This window comes from Pleurodeles waltl, chromosome 11, assembly GCF_031143425.1.
Source record: "Pleurodeles waltl isolate 20211129_DDA chromosome 11, aPleWal1.hap1.20221129, whole genome shotgun sequence".
Classification (NCBI taxonomy): Eukaryota; Metazoa; Chordata; class Amphibia; order Caudata; family Salamandridae; genus Pleurodeles; species Pleurodeles waltl.
This window is the reverse complement of record NC_090450.1, coordinates 3,027,741-3,048,442: the sequence shown is the minus strand read 5'-3', so window position 1 is coordinate 3,048,442 and position 20,702 is coordinate 3,027,741. Positions and strand designations below refer to the sequence as shown.

At 42.5% G+C, this 20,702-nt stretch overlaps 1 protein-coding gene across 2 annotated transcripts in view; it reads right to left on the bottom strand.

Annotated features, from left to right (window-relative positions):
- The window catches only part of LOC138265204 (probable cation-transporting ATPase 13A4), a 229,913-nt gene extending 211,657 nt beyond the window's left edge, over nt 1-18,256 (bottom strand). For both annotated transcript variants that reach the window (XM_069212751.1, XM_069212752.1), the window contains exons 1-3: nt 18,032-18,256; nt 4,711-4,884; nt 2,043-2,189 (exon numbers count right to left, since the gene is read on the bottom strand). In XM_069212751.1, coding sequence (XP_069068852.1) covers nt 2,043-2,189; nt 4,711-4,884; nt 18,032-18,094 — 384 coding nt within the window. In that variant the 5' untranslated portion in view covers nt 18,095-18,256. The remainder of the gene's footprint in view (nt 1-2,042; nt 2,190-4,710; nt 4,885-18,031) is intronic.
- Nucleotides 18,257-20,702: the final 2,446 nt, after the last annotated feature.

The window sequence follows — 20,702 nt, the reverse complement described above, 5'->3', positions numbered from 1 at the left end:
TTTCAGGATCTGGGAACAAACATTTTGCTAAATATTTGTGCACTGGACACTTTACGAATAGAATTGTCGGCCTAAAAAGATACTTAGGCATACATGTAGCCTAGCGATAGATGCACTTTCTAGGCCGACAAAAGAAGGTGGGCTGGCTTTGCCAGACTTAAAGCTATATTGTTTTGCCACCTTTGCTCAAGCTCCACATAGGTTCTCCAAAAAAGCCTCAGGACGAATGCAGGTGGACACTTTTTTATTAATGCCATTTTTCAAGAATATGAAATTGATGATTTTCTATCCCCTTAAAATATCCTAAAAAAGTCAGACATAAGGCCATGGTATGGCTTCCTAAAGGTAAAGAGCAATTCTGTAAACATTATAATATCCCGGTCATCAATGGTGCAACCCGCCTGGAAGATATCTATGTTGATAACCATCTCTTGTTGGACAGGAGCATTAGCGCTAGTGGGCGTCTTGCAGATTTATTCAGATATCTTATTTTTTAAATCAATCCAGTTGGAAGACATGGGCAGAAATCAAACATTCTATTAAGCAATGTAAGGTAATGATTTAATGAACTTTTATCCTTATTAGACAGTTCTTAAGCAAATTAGATCTTAGTAGAATTTGGACTAGCCTAGATCTGGTTGAAGACTGGATTGGCTCAACTAGTCCTAGATCTATTAGTGGCTAGTCAGCATTCTTAGTCAGCAGCAGACCAAGGTGTTATACTCGAAGGCCCGAGATAAGTGGCAGCCCCAGGGAGGTCTACCGGTCACGGACGAGGTCTGGAACAGGGTAAATAAGTTTAATTTTTGTTTAATAAAAGGAGCACATTTCTGTAGAATGTAGTTTTATGCAAAGAGGTTACTCTACAGAACCCCAATATTTTTGCACAAAATGAATCCCCACTTCATGATAGATGCTTTAGGTGTTTTACTGTGAACGGAGCCAATTGGACCTATATTATCTGGGAGTGCCCCCAAATATCTTTCTTTTGGGCAGATCTTCAGATGCACTGTACGTGCACTTTAGGGTTAACCAGCCAATAGACATCTACATAGATGTTCTGGGGTATTCTGCCAATATTAATGTTTCATCCCTCCTGCATCCCTCCTGCAAAAAAGATTGTTTTTGTGCCTGCTTGTATCAAGATCATCAATCCTCTAAAACTGGCGATCGGCGCTTGCTCCAGCACATTCACAATGGTGGGCCAAAATGTTAAAAATGAAAGAATTAGATCATCGTTGTGCATTGAGGTCAGGATCACTTAAGAGGTTTTATCGGTGAAAGCAAATTTGAGCCAGGGTGGTAAGGTATTCAAGGACATGGGGGCAGAATTGGGCAATATTTGACATTAAGGGTCAAGCACAATATTGATGTCACGATGATGGAATTTTGTTGTGCTGCTGATATCTTCATTTTTAAGGACTTCTTATTTTACATTGTAATATTATTTATTTGTACTGTGTATGAACTCCAACAATAAAACGAAAAAGAAAAATGTCTCAGGACTGTGAAAATGCAAATACAGAAATCAGAAACGTATAGATAGAAACAATGAATAAAGAGATATAGATGAAAGCAGTAAACATTCCCGGATGGGCGTTGTATGTCAGAATATCAAGGACAAATTCATGGTCCTGCAAATTCCATGCGTAAAAAAGACATCCAAAGTATTGTGAAAGTAATTATACATGGGTAAGACTAGAATTATTATTCTTAACTCCAAATCCATGCGTCTTGAAGATGCACATATCATTAAGGTACAGATATGTGGAGTTAGACACACAAACCTTCACTTACCAACACGAGTGTGCTTACTTGTGTGAGATTAAATTACATGCAACTGAAAATGAATCATTGGAGAGTTATAGCTGAAAATCTCATTTAGGATTATCTATAATTTAAAGCATCTGAAGAGGGATAAGCCAAGGTGCTACAGTTCATAGCGTCCTTAAGCTTCATCTGAATTATGCACAGCTTGGACTCTGGGCTGACAGGCAGGTATTGGGGTACTGAAGCTGATCAAACAAATTCTAAATATTTACCTTTGAGTCTGACTTCTTCACTGCTTTATAAATGATGGACTTTTCTTCATCAGTGACAAAAGGAGATGGTTGTCCAATCACAGATCTTGCCCCAAGTGGTACTTTAATCCATTCAACTTTTTTTCTGGAGCATTGCTTGAACTCATCCTGATATAAAAAAATATTGTTAGTGGAAAAGCAATGCCTCAGTGCTGCCTAGGACTTTCCAGAATAAACTTAGGTTTTCAGAAGTACTCCTGCCAACGTGTGACAACCCCAAGTGTGCATGGGAAGTGCTCACACCTCCGTTAATTCCATGGTTATATGAGTAAACACAGTATATCTTCTAATGCACAATTTTACCAAGTAACTCTTTTCTTCCCTGGGAACACATTTCTCTTACTGGAAAAACCCCTGCAATTAGGTCATCATCAATTCTGTGGCTGTCGACCAGCGCCGCCTCACTGAGGAAGGCATTTATTGGTGCCCTTGGCACTTCCAATCTATTCCAGCACAACACAGTTTAGAGATGACTTTGTGAGTACTAGCAAATTTTGAAGTTTGCAGGTGTGAAGAAATTCTCAGAGGGCCCGATTCACAAAGGTAAACTTAGGTTTCAACTTCTGTTATTCACAAAGGTAAGTTATGAGTAGAATCTTCATATCTGCACTCTAGGCGAAATCTCTACACTTTGGTGGAGTCTCTGTCATGAGTGCAGAGATTCTGTCCCAGCTTCAGAGTTTCTGCCCTGAGTGCAGATGTAAAGATGCTACTTGTAACTTACCTTTGTGAATATCAAAATGTAGTAAATTTAGACTTTTAAGGCCTGATTACAAGTGTGGGAGGTCCTCGGACTGCCGCACTCACTGTGGCTGATAGACCGCTGTGATTGTGGTGGCCCGACCGCTACTTTACAATGTTGTTGGCAGCCCTGCAAACCTACTGTTGTCCCCACTGGGATCAAAGATCCCGAAGTGCTGCCGGTGGGTGCAGGTTGTAATCAGCCAGAGTGGTACTGAATTCAACACCACCCTGCTGATTACAGCATCGTTTGCCGTCAGCCTTTTCATGCCTTTTCACTGCCATGAAAAGGCTGGTGTAGAACAAGTGCAGGAGGCCAGAAGGGTCCCAGTGCCCAGCACCCTTGTAATGCTCACTGTCTGTTGTGCAGCCAGTGCGCATTGGGACGGTGCTGGTGCCCCCTGAGGGCGGCAGCATTGGTGCCGGCTTTATTATGAGCTGGTAACAATGCTGCTGCCAGTTTCCTGCTGGGATGACTGACAAAAGCCTTGGTTTCCACCGTTTAGCCCAGCAGGAAAGTCATAATGGGGCCGGCGGAGAAATCACCACAATAGGGTGGCCACCCTGTCGGGAGTTTGGTGGTTGGGTGTTCCCAACCACCAAACTCATAATCAGGGCCTTATTCTAAACTTAGACCAGGAGTCTAACTTAACCTTTGTGAATCAGGCCCAGAGTATCACTGGAATGCTCACTCTTATCCCCTCTACAGATTTACTCAAACAGAACCTTTGTGTCTGCAAATCCTTGTACCTGGGCAAGCTTTGTGAATTGAAAGTGGTTTAACATGTATGCACCTTGTTCACACACAAATACCTTTCAGAATCAAGCCTATAAAATCTGCTTTTTATGGTACATTTTCGTTCCTTAATAAAACTAAAGGCCTTAGTCTCCCAGGTTTTTGGAAATATTTATGAATTCCTAAAATGAGTAAATATGGGCACAGGTAAAGCTGTACATGTGTGTATTTGCTCATTTTTGTGTTTCTGGGCCTGATTTAGAGCTTGAGGGATGGGTTACTCTGTCACAACAGTGACTGATATCCCATCAGCAGAAATATAAATCACTTAGGATAGAATGGGATATACATTTCAGTGGATGGGAAAGCCATCACTGTTGTGATGAAGTAACCCTTCCACCAAATTCTAAATCAGAATGTTAGGACCTGATTTAGATCTTGGAGGATGGAATACTTCATCATAAATGTGGCCGTTATCCCCGTCCGTCGTAATCTGAACTCCATAGGATGTAATGAGATAGTAATACAGCGGACAGGAGATCTGTCAGGTTTGTGATGGAGTATTCCTTTCTTCCAAGACCCAAATCAGGCCCTCAGGGACTGATTTAGTTTTCAGAGGAACGGTTACTCCATCACAACTGTGATGGATATCCTTTCGGCCAAAATATAAATCCCATTGGGAACAATGGGATTTATATTTTGGGGGATGGAATACCCATCAAAAGTAACCCATCCACCGAAATCTAAATCAGGCCCTTATTCTTAGTAAATGAGTGACATTTATAAATGCCTGTAGGGATTAAAGGTGACTGCTATTCACTAATCCTATTTAAAATGCAAAGTAAACCGAGTTTGGACATGGTTACGAGCTTGTCGCTAATTCCATTTAAGATGCAAACTGCCATGTCACCAGGTGTGTGCCCATATACCTGGTAGATGGACATGCAGGCCTTTGACAGGTGAAACATGGTGAGATTTGTATAGGTAAATAGAAAGAAGCTCTTAATATGTGCAGTATGAATGACCTGAAGGTGCCCTATATGCCCACCTTGTAACCCTAGAACGACCAGAATTAGCACTGAGGTGGCAATCAGGGCCTTAGTTTCTATTAAGGTACAATTCATGGATTGTTATAAGAAGTGAGTCACCTACAGTTGTCCTGAGCAGTATGACATCCGCATCCTCCAGGCTGCAGGGCACACAGGTGGCCCACACGTGCCATGCAGGCTTCCAGTGAAAGAGCAGCAGCAGGAACCCACAGGAGAGGGTGTAACCCAGGAGGCTCAAGGACCTGCGGAGGGCATGTGTTCTGTAGCCAAAAATGTCCTAAGAAAAAACAGAAAGAGAAGTTAAACCACATGGGAGGCTGGAAGGATCAACTACACTGTTGCACTTTTTTAGTTCAAGATATATTTATTGATTATAGTAAATACACAGAATTAAGATCATGACAGTAGAAACCTACATAACATGCTTGTATGTCTATATGAGACCAACTCCAGACAAAGGAAAAACTACAATTATTAACAGCTACTGTAATAATAAATGAACAACACATTGATTGAAACTATATTGGATCAGCATTAGCAATGTATAGGTCTAGAATATTCCACATCATAGAAATGAGTGCTGGTGAATGTTTACGAACATAAAAGAGGGATGACTTACCCCATGGAGAGAATTGATAGAGAAGAACTCTACATTTTCAAAAAATGAAGTTAAACTATAACTGTTTATGGAAATTAAAAAAGTTAACTAACACCTTCCATACATCTATCAAAAAATATAAAAAGATAGGGCAATCAGTTAACATCTGTTTTATAGAAGCAACTACACTTTTTCTGTGACAACAATTCGAGTTCTCAACTAAATTCACTTTAAGAATTCTAAGCACAGACTAGAAATAATTGTATAGGATAAGCAATTTAGGTGCATATTTAAGAGCTCCTAGGACCTCCTTGCACCAACTTTTTTTTCTTTTTTTACGCAAATGTGGCCCAAAAAGGCCAACAATGCAGCACCATATTTATAAAATGGTGCAATGCATGCATTGCACCACTTTGTAATCCTTTGTTCTATATTATGTCTGCACCAGGCATAATGTATGCAAAGGGGGCTTTACCCCATTAGGAGGGCCAAAAAATGGCGCAAGGAAATCTAAGAGATTTCCTCGATCCATTTTGTTTTGGTACTTTTAACGCCTGCTCAGAGCAGGGGTTAAAAGGAGACATCCATTGCATACAATTGGCCTCTAGGTGCTTTGCAGGATTAGCGTCAAAATGTTTGATGCTAATCCTCCATAGCGCCGGACTAGCATGAAAAATGTTAACGCTAGTCCCCTAACTACCACCATGGTGCGCCATATTTTAAATATGGTGCACACATGGTGGCGCACACATGGCAGCGTTAGGGGGTGCTAAGGGGTGCAAAAAAAGTGGCGCTGCACTGTGGTTGGATCAGCGGCAGACCCTCTCTATTTCCAACTCAGTGGTGACCAAGGCATTGCTTCTGGGTTGGGGCGTATATATCTGGGAGAGGTGGAGCACAGAGGCCTTTGGTCTCCATGGAGTCCTGGCTGGACACCAATCTCCTGGAGCTGAGGGCCATCCGAATGATGTTGAAAGCCTTCCTTCCATTCAATGGGAGGATGGTATTTGTGGTCAGGGACAACACAACCACTATGTGGTACTACGACTAATAGGATGGATGGGATCACTGACCCTGTGCCAGGAGGCCTCCGGAAATGGCAGGATCACCTAGGAATCTTCCTGGTGGTGAACCAACCACCGGGCAGCATCATTGAATGCCAGGCCGGACGAGCTCAGCCGTCAACCCCTAATACATCAAGAGTGTTAGTTACACAAAGAGGTAGCGTAATGACTCTTAAGGAAATAGGGAGAATATTGGCTTCATCTACTTGCCACAAGTGAGAATATGTAATGTCAGCACTTCTGTCTGTTGGAGTTTCCAAGGTGGCTCTCGCTCTGAGATGCATTACACCTTGAGTGTAACTCTGGACCATTAGATGTCTTTCAGGCAATACCACTCCCGTCTGACTTCTTAAGAAGATCAGGAGTGACCGGGCCCAACTCATCCTAGTGGCTCCAAATTGGGCATGGGGAATATGGTATCCAGAAGACCTGGGCTTGAGCATATATCCTCTGATCAGGCTTTCCCGTCGGGAGGACCTGCTGTTGCAGCAAATTTCTCCAGATGTCCTGATGGATGAACAACTTGTTTTCTTGAATCATTGGTGTTGGACATTTTCCTGCAGCCTTCCTAATAAGGACAAGATGAGGAGGCCTTAACACCTTGAAGACAATATGCCTGGGATTGGACTGATTAGCTTTTCAATTGGAAGGGGTACAGTGAAGCTAATAAATTTCTAACATTTCTGGAAATGTTATCTTTAATGTTGGTGGCAGCATAGTTTTTAAGCTTTGACCTTCAATAATTTCCAGTTAAGTTAAAGATGTAAAGTGTTGTGACAGTTTTATTTTCCAAGTCAAGAAGTGCTTTTTGCATGGGAGTAATCTGATCGACCAATAATCATTTATTTTAATTTCATTATCTTGGACCTTCATAGACAATATTCCTTAAATGTGTTTAATATTGGAACACACTGAATCAGTGCACTGCCTGAAGCTCTTTCAAAATCTTACTCAGTGGCAAATCCTTTGCTTCTAATGATCTCAGTTTCATAGGTAGCGGTGAACAGGCTTGTTTCCTCTTACTTGGGGGTGCTGAAGTAGACTTTGCTTCTATCTTTGTTATTTGAAGGCTCCTACAACACTTAATTGAGAAATGGAAAGTCAGAAAAAATAGTACTCTGAAAATATTCTCAATACCGGTATTGAAAAGGACCACATTCAGTTGCTTTGGTAATGTTTCAATGTTTTCTCCTTGCTTTTTCCCATTTTTTGAGTGATTTCGCTTTGCTTTTCCCTCGGTCTCACTACTTTCTCCTTGCATTTCCCCCACATTTTTTTAATGTCTTCTAATTTTTTGCCCTCATTTTCACTGCTTTCTCATTGTTTTTCTCCCATTTTCTGTGTGTCCTCTCCTTGTTTTTCCATCTTTTCACTGTTTTCTCCTTGTTTTCCACTGTTTTTGTGTGCCTTCTCCGTGCTTTTCCCACTGTTTCACAGCTTTCTCTGGGACCTGCAAGTGCAATTCTCTGTTGGTTGATTAGCCATGTTTTACAAATCCTGATTGATTCATTCATTGACATATGACCGGTCCTCATTTTTTATCTTGGCATTAGCCCCTCCTAATAAAGCAATTTCATGTTTTTTTTTTAGTTTAATTTTAAAGTTCACTATTACTTCATGTATTGCACACGATAAACCACCTTATTACTGATGTATGTGTCATATGCACAGGCAGAGAAAAGATGTCCCATCAAAAGTGTCCCCGTCAAGCGGATTTGCAACATCCGCTTGACGGGGACCCGGCGATGAAGCATGCCAACTAAGTAGGTTAGGGTTCAACATCCTAACTGAGGGAAGCACCCAATAAATAATCGGTACACATGAGTACACTCCATATAGGTCACTTCTTGTTTTAGTCTCCACTAGGTGCTAGGAAAGCTGTGGGTTCACTGCGGAATGTCACAGTTCTTTAATTTTTTATGCATTGAGCGAGGGGATATGTGACAGACCAATAAAACATTCCCGGCACCTATTTTCTGTCTAAAGAATCTTTTCCAAGGAGGCAAGTGAGAGACAGCTGGACCTTGTTTTGTTCTCAAAATTTAGGGTGTGCTGATCTACAAGCTCTTGTGGTGGCTCGGTAGAGAAACACATACAAGTAGGTAAAGTAAGTGACTGCACTAGATTAAAAGTTTCCTTAGAGGAGTGTTTGGCAAAAATAATTTATTTTCCATACAGTAACGTCCAGTTTCTTATAGCTAGACAGTGCTCACTTTAGTTCCAGTTTTGCCTTCATAGAAGAATCAATACGCCGCACCCTCTTTTAGCCTCAGATAGTTCTGTGCTGTACCCCAAGGCTGAAGATGTACTGTGCTTCAGGTTAACTTTTAGAAAGGAAAAACAACATCCAATGTTGTTCTCTTCTACTGCCCATAGTTCTTATAACTATTTTCCGAAGAATAGAAGTTGGAGGATGTCTCACCCACATCCAACTGACTGAGTGTGAGAATAGAAAGTTTACTCCAAATCTCTTGAACTGGGATATCCTGGAATTATATTGGCCAGGATGATTTCTCTGACAAGGCTTTAGGAAAAAGCAGTCAAGAAAGTGATCTGTCCAGACCTGATGAGTAGTTTCCAGCCATTCAACCAACTCAGTCGGTCCAAAATCCACATCCCATTTATAGCCTTTAAGATGTGTGGGACCAGACACTTTCTGGCATAGCTCCAAGGACACCATAGCAACAATAAAGTTGGTGATGACTTGTGAAGTGGGAGAAGATTCAGGCTATATGTTGAAATCCCCCACCACACACAGGATGAAGTGGAAGCAGGACAAAGGCAAGATGTAGTCAAGGAAAGAACTGACAAAAGCCTTGGCTGGCCATGATGGACGTCAACGGACTAGCCCACTAAACAAAAAAGTGGAGGACCCGCTCCGGCATTATTTAGGGAACAGTTTGTAATCATTATTACCAGTGAGCAACCTTTCAAAGTACATTGTGTTCGCAGCACACAACTTTCATTGTCTCTCAGTTGTTATGAAACCAGTTAATAAGGCTGGAGAGTTCCTGATAATAACAATAATTATGATCAATATTATGCCACAGTATCTGTTCTCATGGCACTCTTTCTTTGACTGAAAGTAACAAGAAAGCAGATTCATTAATATTTGGCAGACCCCAAATAATAACTACGGTTAAACAGCTAAGGTGATACAGGGTGCCCATTAAACAACAGGTCAGTCCTGTTCAGACTGCTATAGTTGAGAGTTTTTCTGCCACTTGGCTCTCAGGACTGTAGCTTAGTCAATAATATTAGAGGGTGAGACACTGAGATTTCCAAACAAGCAATATAGTGTAGCTGTTCGCAGGTGGCCTGGGGCAGAGATTGAATTAAGGTCTGACTTAGGGAATTAGTTTGTCATTTCTAAAAGTAAGGAACATTCTTGTTTCCATTAATAAATACATAGAACCATAAGTGGTGAAACAGCTTTGCATATCTTGAACATACTACAAAGATTAGTTGAATAATAAATCAAATGTTTAAGCACATGACTCAGAGCTGCTTTTACAAAGTGTCATGATGCAATGCTATATCCACATGGCATACTGTAGCATGAGCACACGAGGCAGGTCACAGTGCTACTCCAGTACGATGTTGTGTGCTTTGCTTGAGTGATTGAATATAGGGGGTTATTCTAACTTTGGAGGAGTGTTAATCCGTCCCAAAAGTGACGGTAAAGTGACGGATATACCACCAGCTGTATTACGAGTTCCATAGGATATAATGGACTCGTAATACGGCTGGTGGTAAATCCGTCACTTTTGGGACGGATTAACACCTCCTCCAAAGTTAGAATAACCCCCATAGTGTTTGTAATTGCATTCTTTAAAACATGTCCTAGTTTAAAGTTTAACATTTCTTTCCTAGTTTTAAAAGAAACTGTGCACGGCATTGATGGGATCCAGATGTGTACTTATACAAACTTAAATAAAAACGTATTTTCTCTGACACCGGCACCGTTACTACCACCTACTGTACAAAAGCCAGGTATTAAGCTAGGCATTTAGCCCCCCTGATATTCGCTGTAGACGTATCTTCTGGCAGGAGAGTGAGCTCTCCTCTTGCCTGGACTCAATTACAGCCCACCTCCAAGATCCCAGTTTGATGGTGTGCTGACTAGTTTGCCCAGGGCCTCATTGAAATACTCTGGATGGTGGATGATGTTGTCCACATCACTGGCTGGCCTCTCAGGGAGGGTTCAAGAGCCTTCGAGAGCCATGAACCCTATACTCTTGAGGAACACATACCCATTTTTTGTGACATTGATTGGCTCATTGTCAGGGTGTTGTTTACTGTGAGGTTTATGGTTGTTACTTCAGAGCAGGATAACCTTTGCAGGTAACCTGGACTTGCAGGTAACCTGGCCACTCTCTTTGGAAGGCTGTGTTCAAGGTGGATGGAATGTTGGCTTTCATCCTGCCTGTTAAACTGGATGAAATCAATATCAATAGCTTGAAATTGGCCAATAGTTTATGGAACCCTTTTTGACAAAGTCAGTGCCTTTCAATGTAAGAGAATGTGGACTCCCTAGAAAGCAATCTTAAATCTTTTGTTCAGGACTTGCTGGGGGTCCCTAATGTTGACTCAGTGGGCCTAAGGCAAGAGTTTAAATGACGCTCCCATTGCTTTCAATGAGCCTCCTTTCACTATGTATGATTAGCATCAACATTTTTGGTGCAAATCCTGCAAAACGCCAAAATAGCATCAAAAATTTTGAAGCTAGTTCCCTGTGCCGTATCTTAAATATGGAGCACACATGGTGGCGTTAGGGGGGTGAAATGCGGCGCTCAAACAGTGGATTATCATGACGATGCATCATTTTCATAAATCTGGCCATATATGTCTAAAGTTTTTACAATATCCTATGTGTCTTTGGACACCCTCAAAGCCTACCAATGGGAAGATCTCAATACCTAGGTATAATGCCCAACACACTGGTAGCAGGTAAGGAGACTGGGACTCAGTACTGGAATCTATTTTTGGGTGTAGGAAAAAATATGTTTTTTATAGTTTGGGGATGAGGGACAACCACCAAAAATTGGCAGATGTGCTGCTGGCAATATTTTTTGTGGTTAAGGCACATATAAACATCTAAATATAAATTTGTACACAACTAGGTAGAGTGTATGGGACTACTTCTAATTTTTGGTGAATAGCTCACATCTGCCTAACTCTAAATAGCAAGCTCTACAGATGCTGAAAGGCCCTGACTTAAGAAAAGTGGCACTGCACCCAGAGCAGCTCTGCTTTTCTTTGTGCCCCTTAGTGCCCCCTATCGCCATCATGCATGCACCGTATCTAAGAAACGGCACACCATGGTGGTAGTTAGGGGAACTAGTGTCAAAATGTTTGACGCTAGTACGGCCCTTCGCAGGATTAGCATAAAAAATGTTGCCGCTAATCCTGCAAAGCCCATTGAAAACAATGGCATGTCTCCTTTTAACACCTGCTTTGAGCTTTAAAAGTGCCAAAATAAATGACGCAAAGAAATCTTATAGATTTCCTTGTGCCAGTTTTTCATCCTCCCTAATGGGGGAACGCCCCTTTTACATACATTATGCCTGGTGCAGGCATAATGTAGCGCAAAGCGTTACAAAGTGGAGCAATGCATGCATTGGACCACTTAGTAAATTTGGCCTGGTGATTTTGACCTTGTTGGGCCACATTAGCATTAACAAAATTATGCTAATGCGGCATAAGGAGGAGCTAAGGGCTCTAAAATCAGCCCCTAAGTACTCTACAGCTCATCACCCTGATCACTGGATGAGCTCCACCGTGCAGTGGGAAGATCCCCTGATACCTTCACTTGGTGCCTCAATTTGAGGATGCTTCTGTCATTGAAGTCAGAAAAAATGTCTTCTTAGGAAGGACTACATTCCATGTCTCAGTGACTCACAAGAGCTTTGCCAAAATAATTTTGATGTGCACTTCCACATACTATTTGAGCCTTGATTGACATATACAAAGACATAAAGATGCCAACTCTCCCAGCTCCACATTTGGCAAATTTTAACAGTCATTCATGACTTGCATGACTTTCAAACTATAAGTTTTGTTAAGGGTCCAGACAGTCCCCTCATCTCACTGCTTACAAGCAGCAAAGTACTGGGGGAGCAGGAGATCAAACTGAATGTTAGACCAGGGGGCTGCATAAAAGACAGAGGACCACTTTGATCTGGCTCAGCAAATTATTACTTAGATGTGGCTCATTTGAAAGTTTGACTGTTTGTTTCAATCTGAGGAAAGCTATTTCATGAATAGAAAACCCCATTGTGGACAGATGTTTTCTAAGCATCTCCAACGATTACTGACTGTGGTGCTTTGAATGGGGTCACTGGTGCCACCATGACAGGAGTCTCTGCACAGAGTGCTGATTCCAGACCACATCTGTCGCCTCCCATGAGCTCTGTCATAACATTGTACTTTACAGACAGAGTAAAAATCACCCTGTATAGACCAGACCCAACCAGTCAGTCACCTAGGGCAGGTTCATAGCTGTGGTGTTGAATAACATTGTGAACTTCATTTGTGATCTGAGTGGTGCAAGAGATCTGACTGGTGTGAGTGGGTGGCACTTAGTGGGGCAGAGAGAGAAGTTTGAGTTCTATTATAGAGGATTAAGGTTAGTGGATTGTCAATTCTGAATCAGTCGTTTTTCAAGTACCTAGTGTGGTATGGCTGATTGAAGTAAGTGGTGTGAGTGACTGGTGTGAGTGTGAAGAATCACAATGTGTCATCAGGATGTGGCGATGTTAGTGGATTGTGCCATCAGTGGGTGTAAATACATGTTGTTACATGTTAAGTGATAAGGTAATGAGTGAGGTTCAGAGTTGCTGTGTGATACAGAGTGTAAATGGTGAAGTATGTTTTGATGAGGAAAATGGTGTTCCTGTGAGTAGTTGTGGACATTCATATTAATAGTGGTACATGATGGTGGCGAATGAAAAGTCTGAATAAGTGGTGGTTGGTCACAAACAATGAGCAGAGTGACATCAAAGATATTGTAGCATCTATTGGCAACTGGAGGTCTGAGCGCTTTATTAGGCAGTGCTGTGAGGAGTATGCATTGGGATGTTTGAGTGGCAGAATGTGGCACACAAGGCTGTATATGACTGAGTGTTGTAAATTGGACTAGGTGAGTTGCATGTAATAGACTGAGGAACTGTTAGTAGTGAGTGTAGTGAGTCTTATGAAAGAGGTTGTTACTGAACTCTGCTCTGCATGGTGTCCAAGTGGCACTATTTAATTGGAATAGTTATTGCTGGAAAGCTCTGATTAAGAATGGGTAATCAGTGTAAGTGAGTTTGGAGGCTGATTTAGAAAGCATATACAATGAGGGTATTCATGTGGACAGCAAATACACAGAGCCACAGTTGACTGGGGAGAGCAAATTGGTGTTGCAGAGAGTGGAAGAAAGGAGTATTGAACAGCAGAAAGGGTGTCATGCCAAGACTGGATACAGAGAGTGGACCTGAATAGTGGGTGAGTTTAATACAAGAGTACAACGTTGCTAAGTAGCATTAGGATAGCATTTATAGTGCAGTATGGGAAGCAGATTGGGAGTGCAGATGTGCAGAATACTTGTGGTGAGCAGAGGGGGAAGCATAAGTAGATGTTGAGAAGGATATGGATCCAGAGAGCCAATTTACTGGTTGGAGAGCTTTGGAAAGGGTCCACATGGAGATTGTGACAAGATGCCACAGGTGAGCAGGACTAGAGTGGCACTAACATGCTCAGTAGACATAGAAAGCTCATGCAAGCATGACAAGTGGATTTTATTGCCAATATAGAAGGCCAACAGCAGATGTAGAAGGCAGAGGACAGGGGCAGATGGTGCACTTAAAGCAAAAAGAGTGAATAAAGAGGACAAGTAGATGGTGGAGAGTAGGTGGACATTGTGAGCATCAGATGTTATGGGCAGAGTGGATGTATGGAGTGGAGAGATGCTGCATAGCCTTAAGAGAGAAAGAAGAAGGTTTTGAATGAACAAGTAGGATAGAGAGCAGAGGTAAGTGACAAGTGTATGGGGTGGAGGACTGATGAGAATGCAGAGAAAGATGTGCACAGCCAGCAGATGTTGTGCTTGAAGAGGTGTACAAACGCACAAAGTAAAAAGCAGAGGGACCGATGCACAAGGTGGAGAATGGATCTAGAACTTGGAGAGTGCATGGAGAGACATTTGGGTTGATGTCTAAAGCAAAACATATACATTGAGGTCAGCTACAGAGGGTGGACATTAGATGTAGGGAATATAATGTAGGGGAGAGCACAGGTGTACGGAGACTGAAGAGTAAATGTGGATAGCATATGTAGCACACATGTAGAGAGTGAGACGTGCACCATCCTTAGATTAGTGTGCTCCATTTTAGGATTCTTTCTAAGTTACTCTTTGATGTCACCTGCATGATCCTATCTTTAAGTCATGATATCTCCTTTCCTTGTTTCATTTGGATGGATCACTTTCCCAGGCTTTTAAGGTCACCATTACCACTCCAAGCATCTTTTTTAATGTAACTACTGCATGTTCCTCTAGACCTCTCCTTAGGCTGCTCAATGCATTGTTCTTTTACAATCTCACCTCTGCATCACTAGTACTTTCCGTACTACAGAGTGTGCTTATAACTACAACCAATATCGTTCTTCCACCCTTTCAACCCGTGTTCTTGTTTGCCAATACTCATGCACCCTCTGTTCCTCGGGACACTGCTGATTTACCTTTGCCAAGACTCATAAGCACCCCTCTGCTCCTTGGGACACCCTTCTTCTTACCTCACCATTACTTCACAACTCACACATGCCCCTTTCCTCCTTAGTACAACACTGATCTTAATTCACCATCACTTCATCACTCGCTTGGGTCCTCTGCTTTATGGTACAATGCTCATCTTATTTCATCATTTCCTTACCACTTGTGCACACCCCTCAGCTCCTTTTTACAACCATGATCTTACTTCACCATCACTCACACACACTCCTCTGCTCCTTGGTACACCACTGATCTGAACTTTATGTGATTGTAAAATGCTAGACGAGCCAGGTGCACAAACACTCACAAGAAAACAATTGCTTTACTAAGCAGCACTCAAATAATACAAGGAGTTGCTCACTTGTTTTACTGTTCCAAAACTAAGTATGTAAACAATCCTTCTTGTGGTGTTTTCAAAGTCAATTATCAGCTCAGCCTCACTCCTTAATTTCTTCGACACTTGAATTCAGCCAATGCCTTTCTGACTTTCACCATCAGAAAACATCCTAACTGCAGATTTCCCTATTGAAACTATATGGAAAATTTAAAAATGTATTCAATTCGAACATAAGAATTACAAATATTTTTATATTAAATATTAATGTACATTAATGTAAATTAATTATATATAAATATATTAAATGTAGAATAAAACACAAAATACTACAGTTCAATTAACGTAATTTAAAGTAAATCTCTAATTAATGGCAGTGTAGTACATTGAAATTATTTTTATGAAGTTTAATTAAAACATACATTTCCACCTAAAGAAAAAAGCAGTATTTTTAAAATGCATTATTAATTAGTCCAAGAAATACAATAAAAATCAGTTTAGTTATATTTCAATAAAAATTGTTGCAGTATTTTTTACATTTGACATAGGTTATTAAAATTGTCTCTGATTAAATGATACATGTGAGCAACCTTTATATAATGTTTAACAAAAAATTATATTTATTTACATTTTTATCATTTTAAATTATTTAATTTAACTTTAGTTTATGTGGTTTTCATTTTTTTTCTTTAACTCCATTTTTGATGGAAATCCCCCTTTTTAATAAATGAAAAACATACCACTCTTTACCCCCATCAGCCCTGAGAAACCCTTGGCCCTTTTCCCTCTGCCCACCACTTTACCCTAAAATCACCCTCACCTCTCTTTATCCCTACCAACCCTCTAACCCTAAAATCACCCTTTGCTCCCTTTACAGCTTCCCATCCTTTACCTCTAAAATTACATTTACATATATTTGCCTTCACCTGTTCTTTAACCATAAAATAACACTCACCTATCAGTACCTCTAATCATCCTCAACCCTCATATCAATGTTCTTCCATTACCTCTCCCCACCCCATAACCCTATAGAGACCCATCCTTTATGTTTACTCAGTCTGTAACCCTAAAATCATGCTCACCACACTTTAACTAAGACCACACCTTAACCTCTTTTTTTATTTAAAATAAAGTTAAAATAATGGTTTTGTAAAGATATACATACTTACATGAGGAGTAAAGCATTGCATGGTAAAGGATGTGGGGGAAAGGTAAGAACCCATTAGGATCACTTACCTGTGTGGTACTTCCCTGCGTGGTAAAGACTGCATGTTAAATGGAGTGTGAGGTAAAAACTGCAGGGTAAGGTTACATAACGCTGTCACCAAGCAGACATATCCATTACACAGGCACAGCATAAGCCACGTAAATGCACACATAGGCCCATTGAAATGTGGGATTCCTGTAAATGGATAACATCAGTCTTATTGACGCAGCAGTCAGGGACAGGCAAAAGAGCAGGCCATGCCTATATAGTCCCTCATAATGAACAACTAAAACTGAAGTCTCAACCTCACTCCTACCATCCACCAAATAGCAGTGCTCTAGAATGACTAAATAGTAGTCCTTGCTAAGATGCTTTGTGAAAATTCCAAAAGTAGCATGGTCTCCATCCTCCGTCATTGAAGTGCTTGGATCACCACCCCCAGCTATACTTCCACATTCTGGTGAACTAGCCTCACTGTTCATTGTGCACCATACAAAACCAGGGCATCCACAATAGATCCCACTAGCTGCAGTACTCACACACTGAGACCTATTCCTATACATGTGTCATATGCTGAATGTACGTACACACACCCACACACACCCACACATACACAAGCTCAAATACATTAGACACACACACAAAAGATGTCAGTGCCAACATAAGAGCGGTCAGTATACCAAACTCTCTCTGACATCTCATTCAGTCATTTAATGCCAGTTAGCCCAGCAGCTAAAGGACCATTCACCAGTTCCCAGTGTAATTTCTTTCTAGTTTTGCTTCCTCAGATTGCATACTCTCTCTAAAAATCACAAGCATATTCCTAACACCCAGCATGAGAAGTTGACCCTGACTTGAAATGTCTGGCTGTTGCCTCCTCTTGTTTTCTTTCCAATAACCATCATCTTTCTCACAGCACATCCTACTCTGCCACTGACATTTTTACCTTCATCTCTCTCACTATATTTCCTAAAACGTCCACATCTCATTTCATAGATCACTTTATCTCCTTCTATGAAACTACCTCCCTATAATCTAACAATACAGAATCTCCTCTAACCTGTTTATCCACCAATGACTTGCATGAGCTGACATATCTCCCACTAATGATCACGTATAATCAGATTGTTTTAATCTACCTCAAAGAAACTTGAGTACCTGCAGGGAACACTCTCCATGAGATCACAAGACTAATCCAAATGACCAATAGTAACCAATAGCCACTGCATCAACCACAAATCTTGAGTTTAAGAGCAGCATGCTGCCCAGCATTAAGTGCCTCATCAGCGCAGTAAGCACAATACATATAGAAATAAAATACAACACAACTCATTGAACAACTACTGTGCCTCTTTTATATGCTTTTACCTCTAAGAGTTGTGTGCAATCAGCAGGCAGAATGTCTGCACATTACTGGGGTCTGTGCAGTACACTCATTAAAAACAAACTGTGGAGTGGGTTCAACTTACCACCTCATTGTCTTCTCCCCTGTTTAGCAGAGCATGGTGATCTGGTTCAAAGTCTTCTCCCATCAAATCGGCCTTATCTGTTGGGGTTCAGTTCTTAGGTCCTTGTTCACTGCTGCAGTGCAGAGGTGCAGGATGTGCTCTCTGTCAGGGGACAGTACCAGGGCCCTGGCTCAGTGCTGCAGGGCAGAGGTGCAGGCTGAGCTCTCTGTCAAGGGACAGTCCCTGGCTCAGTGCTGCAGGACAGAGGTGCAAGATGTGCTCCCTGTCAGGGCACAGTAGCTAAATTAGCTAGATTTTTAGGTGCTTAAGGAAACACTGTGCAGACTGTTGCTTCCTTATAAAGGGGTTTGGATTGCATTGCTAATTCTGGTGACGTCTTTCATCTCTTATGAGCTGCCAAACACCTTGGAGCATAATCAACTTCCTCACAAAAAGAACAATTCAATTTTGATGCCGCCCATGTGAGCTTCTGAACCGGGAAATACAGTCAGTGGCTGAATTAGTAATACATGTTTTCTGTAGGTGACCTTTTGCAAAGGTAAATAGATTTTTTTTGTTCTGGGACTTGGTGGGTTTATGCTTAGATAATTTCCTTCATTTAGTGGTGAATAAATAATTGGTGATCCCTGCCCTGAACCAGGAAATGTGTAGTGGAAATTTGATTGCATAAAACTCAATATCTCGTTGTCACCAGATGTGTCTGATGTACAACTGTGTTATTACATCTCTGTGAGTCTCAGTACAACCATTGTGGTGTTTGTAAAGGGGTCTGTTTCCCCACCTCACCATGTCTGACTCTCAGTGCAGTGCTGCAGTCTGACTAAACCACTCATAGGGTAGCAAACCATACATAGTACCACCTAACACAGCTTTCACTATTTGTGTGAAGTCAGTGCCCTCTATTGTTAGCTGACACTCCCACACATAGTGACAGTGCCGGCGCATGACCTCTCCCTTATGTCAGCTGACAAACCACACATGATCACAGTCCCTTCAACCACACACTCCCCTGTGTCAGCGCTGATAACCCACAAACAGTGCCTGCCCCTCCATGTGTACACTGTCCAGTGCCAGCTGATAACCCACACACAGTACCTGCCCTTCAGGTAGGACACTCTCCTCTGTCAGCTGACAAACCACACATAGTCCCACGGCTCATACACTCCCCTGTGTCAGCTGACAACCCACCCACAGTGCCAGCCCAGCAGCTTTCACACTCCACACCATTACGTGACAGCCCACACACAGTGGCAGGCCCTCAGTTCACATGCTCCATTCTTTCAGGTGACAACACAAACACAGCTCCAGTCCCCCAACTTGCACACTCCACTCCACCAGCTGACAACCCACACATAGCATCAGCCATTCAGCTTGCACACTCCATCAGGTGAGAACCAACACATAGCATCAGTCATTGAGCTTGCACACTCTACTCCATCTGGTGACAACCCACACACAGCTCTAGTCCCTCAACTCACATACTTCACCCCATCAGGGGACAACCCACACACAGCTACAGTCCCTCAGGTCATAACCTCCACTCCATCAGGTGACAACGCACACAGAGCTTCAGTCCCTCAGCTTGCACACCTCACTCCATTAGTTGACAAACCACACACAACTCCAGTCCCTCAGCTCACACACTCCACTCCGTCAGGTGCCATCCCACACACAGTGCCTGCCACTTAGCGCACACAATCTACTCCATCGGGTGACAACTCACACACAACTCAAGACCTTCAGCTCACACACTCTACTCCATCAGGTGACAACCCCCACAAAGCTCCAGTCCCTCAGCTCACACACTCCACTCATTAGATGACAACCCAGACACAGCTCCAGTCCCTCAGCTCGCACACTCCACTCCATCAGATGACAATCCACACACAGCTCCAGTCCCTTAGCTCACACACTTTACCCCATCAGGGGACAACCCACACACAGCTCCAGTCCCTCAGGTCATAACCTCCACTCCATCAGGTGACAACCCACACAGAGCTCCAGTCCCTCAGCTCTCACACCTTACTCCATCAGTTGACAAACCACACACAACTTCAGTCCCTCAGCTCACACACTCCACTCCATCAGGTGACATCCCACACACAGTGCCAGCCCCTCAGCTCACACAATCTACTCCAGCCCCTCAGCTCTCAAACTCCATTCGGTGAAAGTCCACACACAGCACCAGGCCCTCAGCTCCCATACGCTACTCCATCAGGTGGCAGCCCACACACAGCCCCAGTTCCTCAGCTAGCACACTCCACTCTATCAGGTGGCAAACCACACACAGCTCCAATGCCTCAGCTCCCACACTCTACTTTATCAGGTGACAACCCACACACAGTCCGAGTCCCTCAGCTTTCACACTCCACTCTTTCAGGCGACACCCCCACACAGTGCCAGCCCCTCAGCTTACACACTCCACTCTTTCAGGTGACAACCCACACACAGCTCTCGTTCCTCATCTAACACACTCTACTCCTTCAAGTGACAGCCCACACACAGTGCCAGGCCCTCAGCTCACATACAACTCTCTTTCAGGTGACATCCCACATACAGTGCCAGCCCCTCAGCTCACACACTCTACTCCATCAGGTGACAACACACACACAGCTCCAGTCCCTCAGCTCACACACTCCACTCCATCAGGTGACAGCCCACACACAGCCCC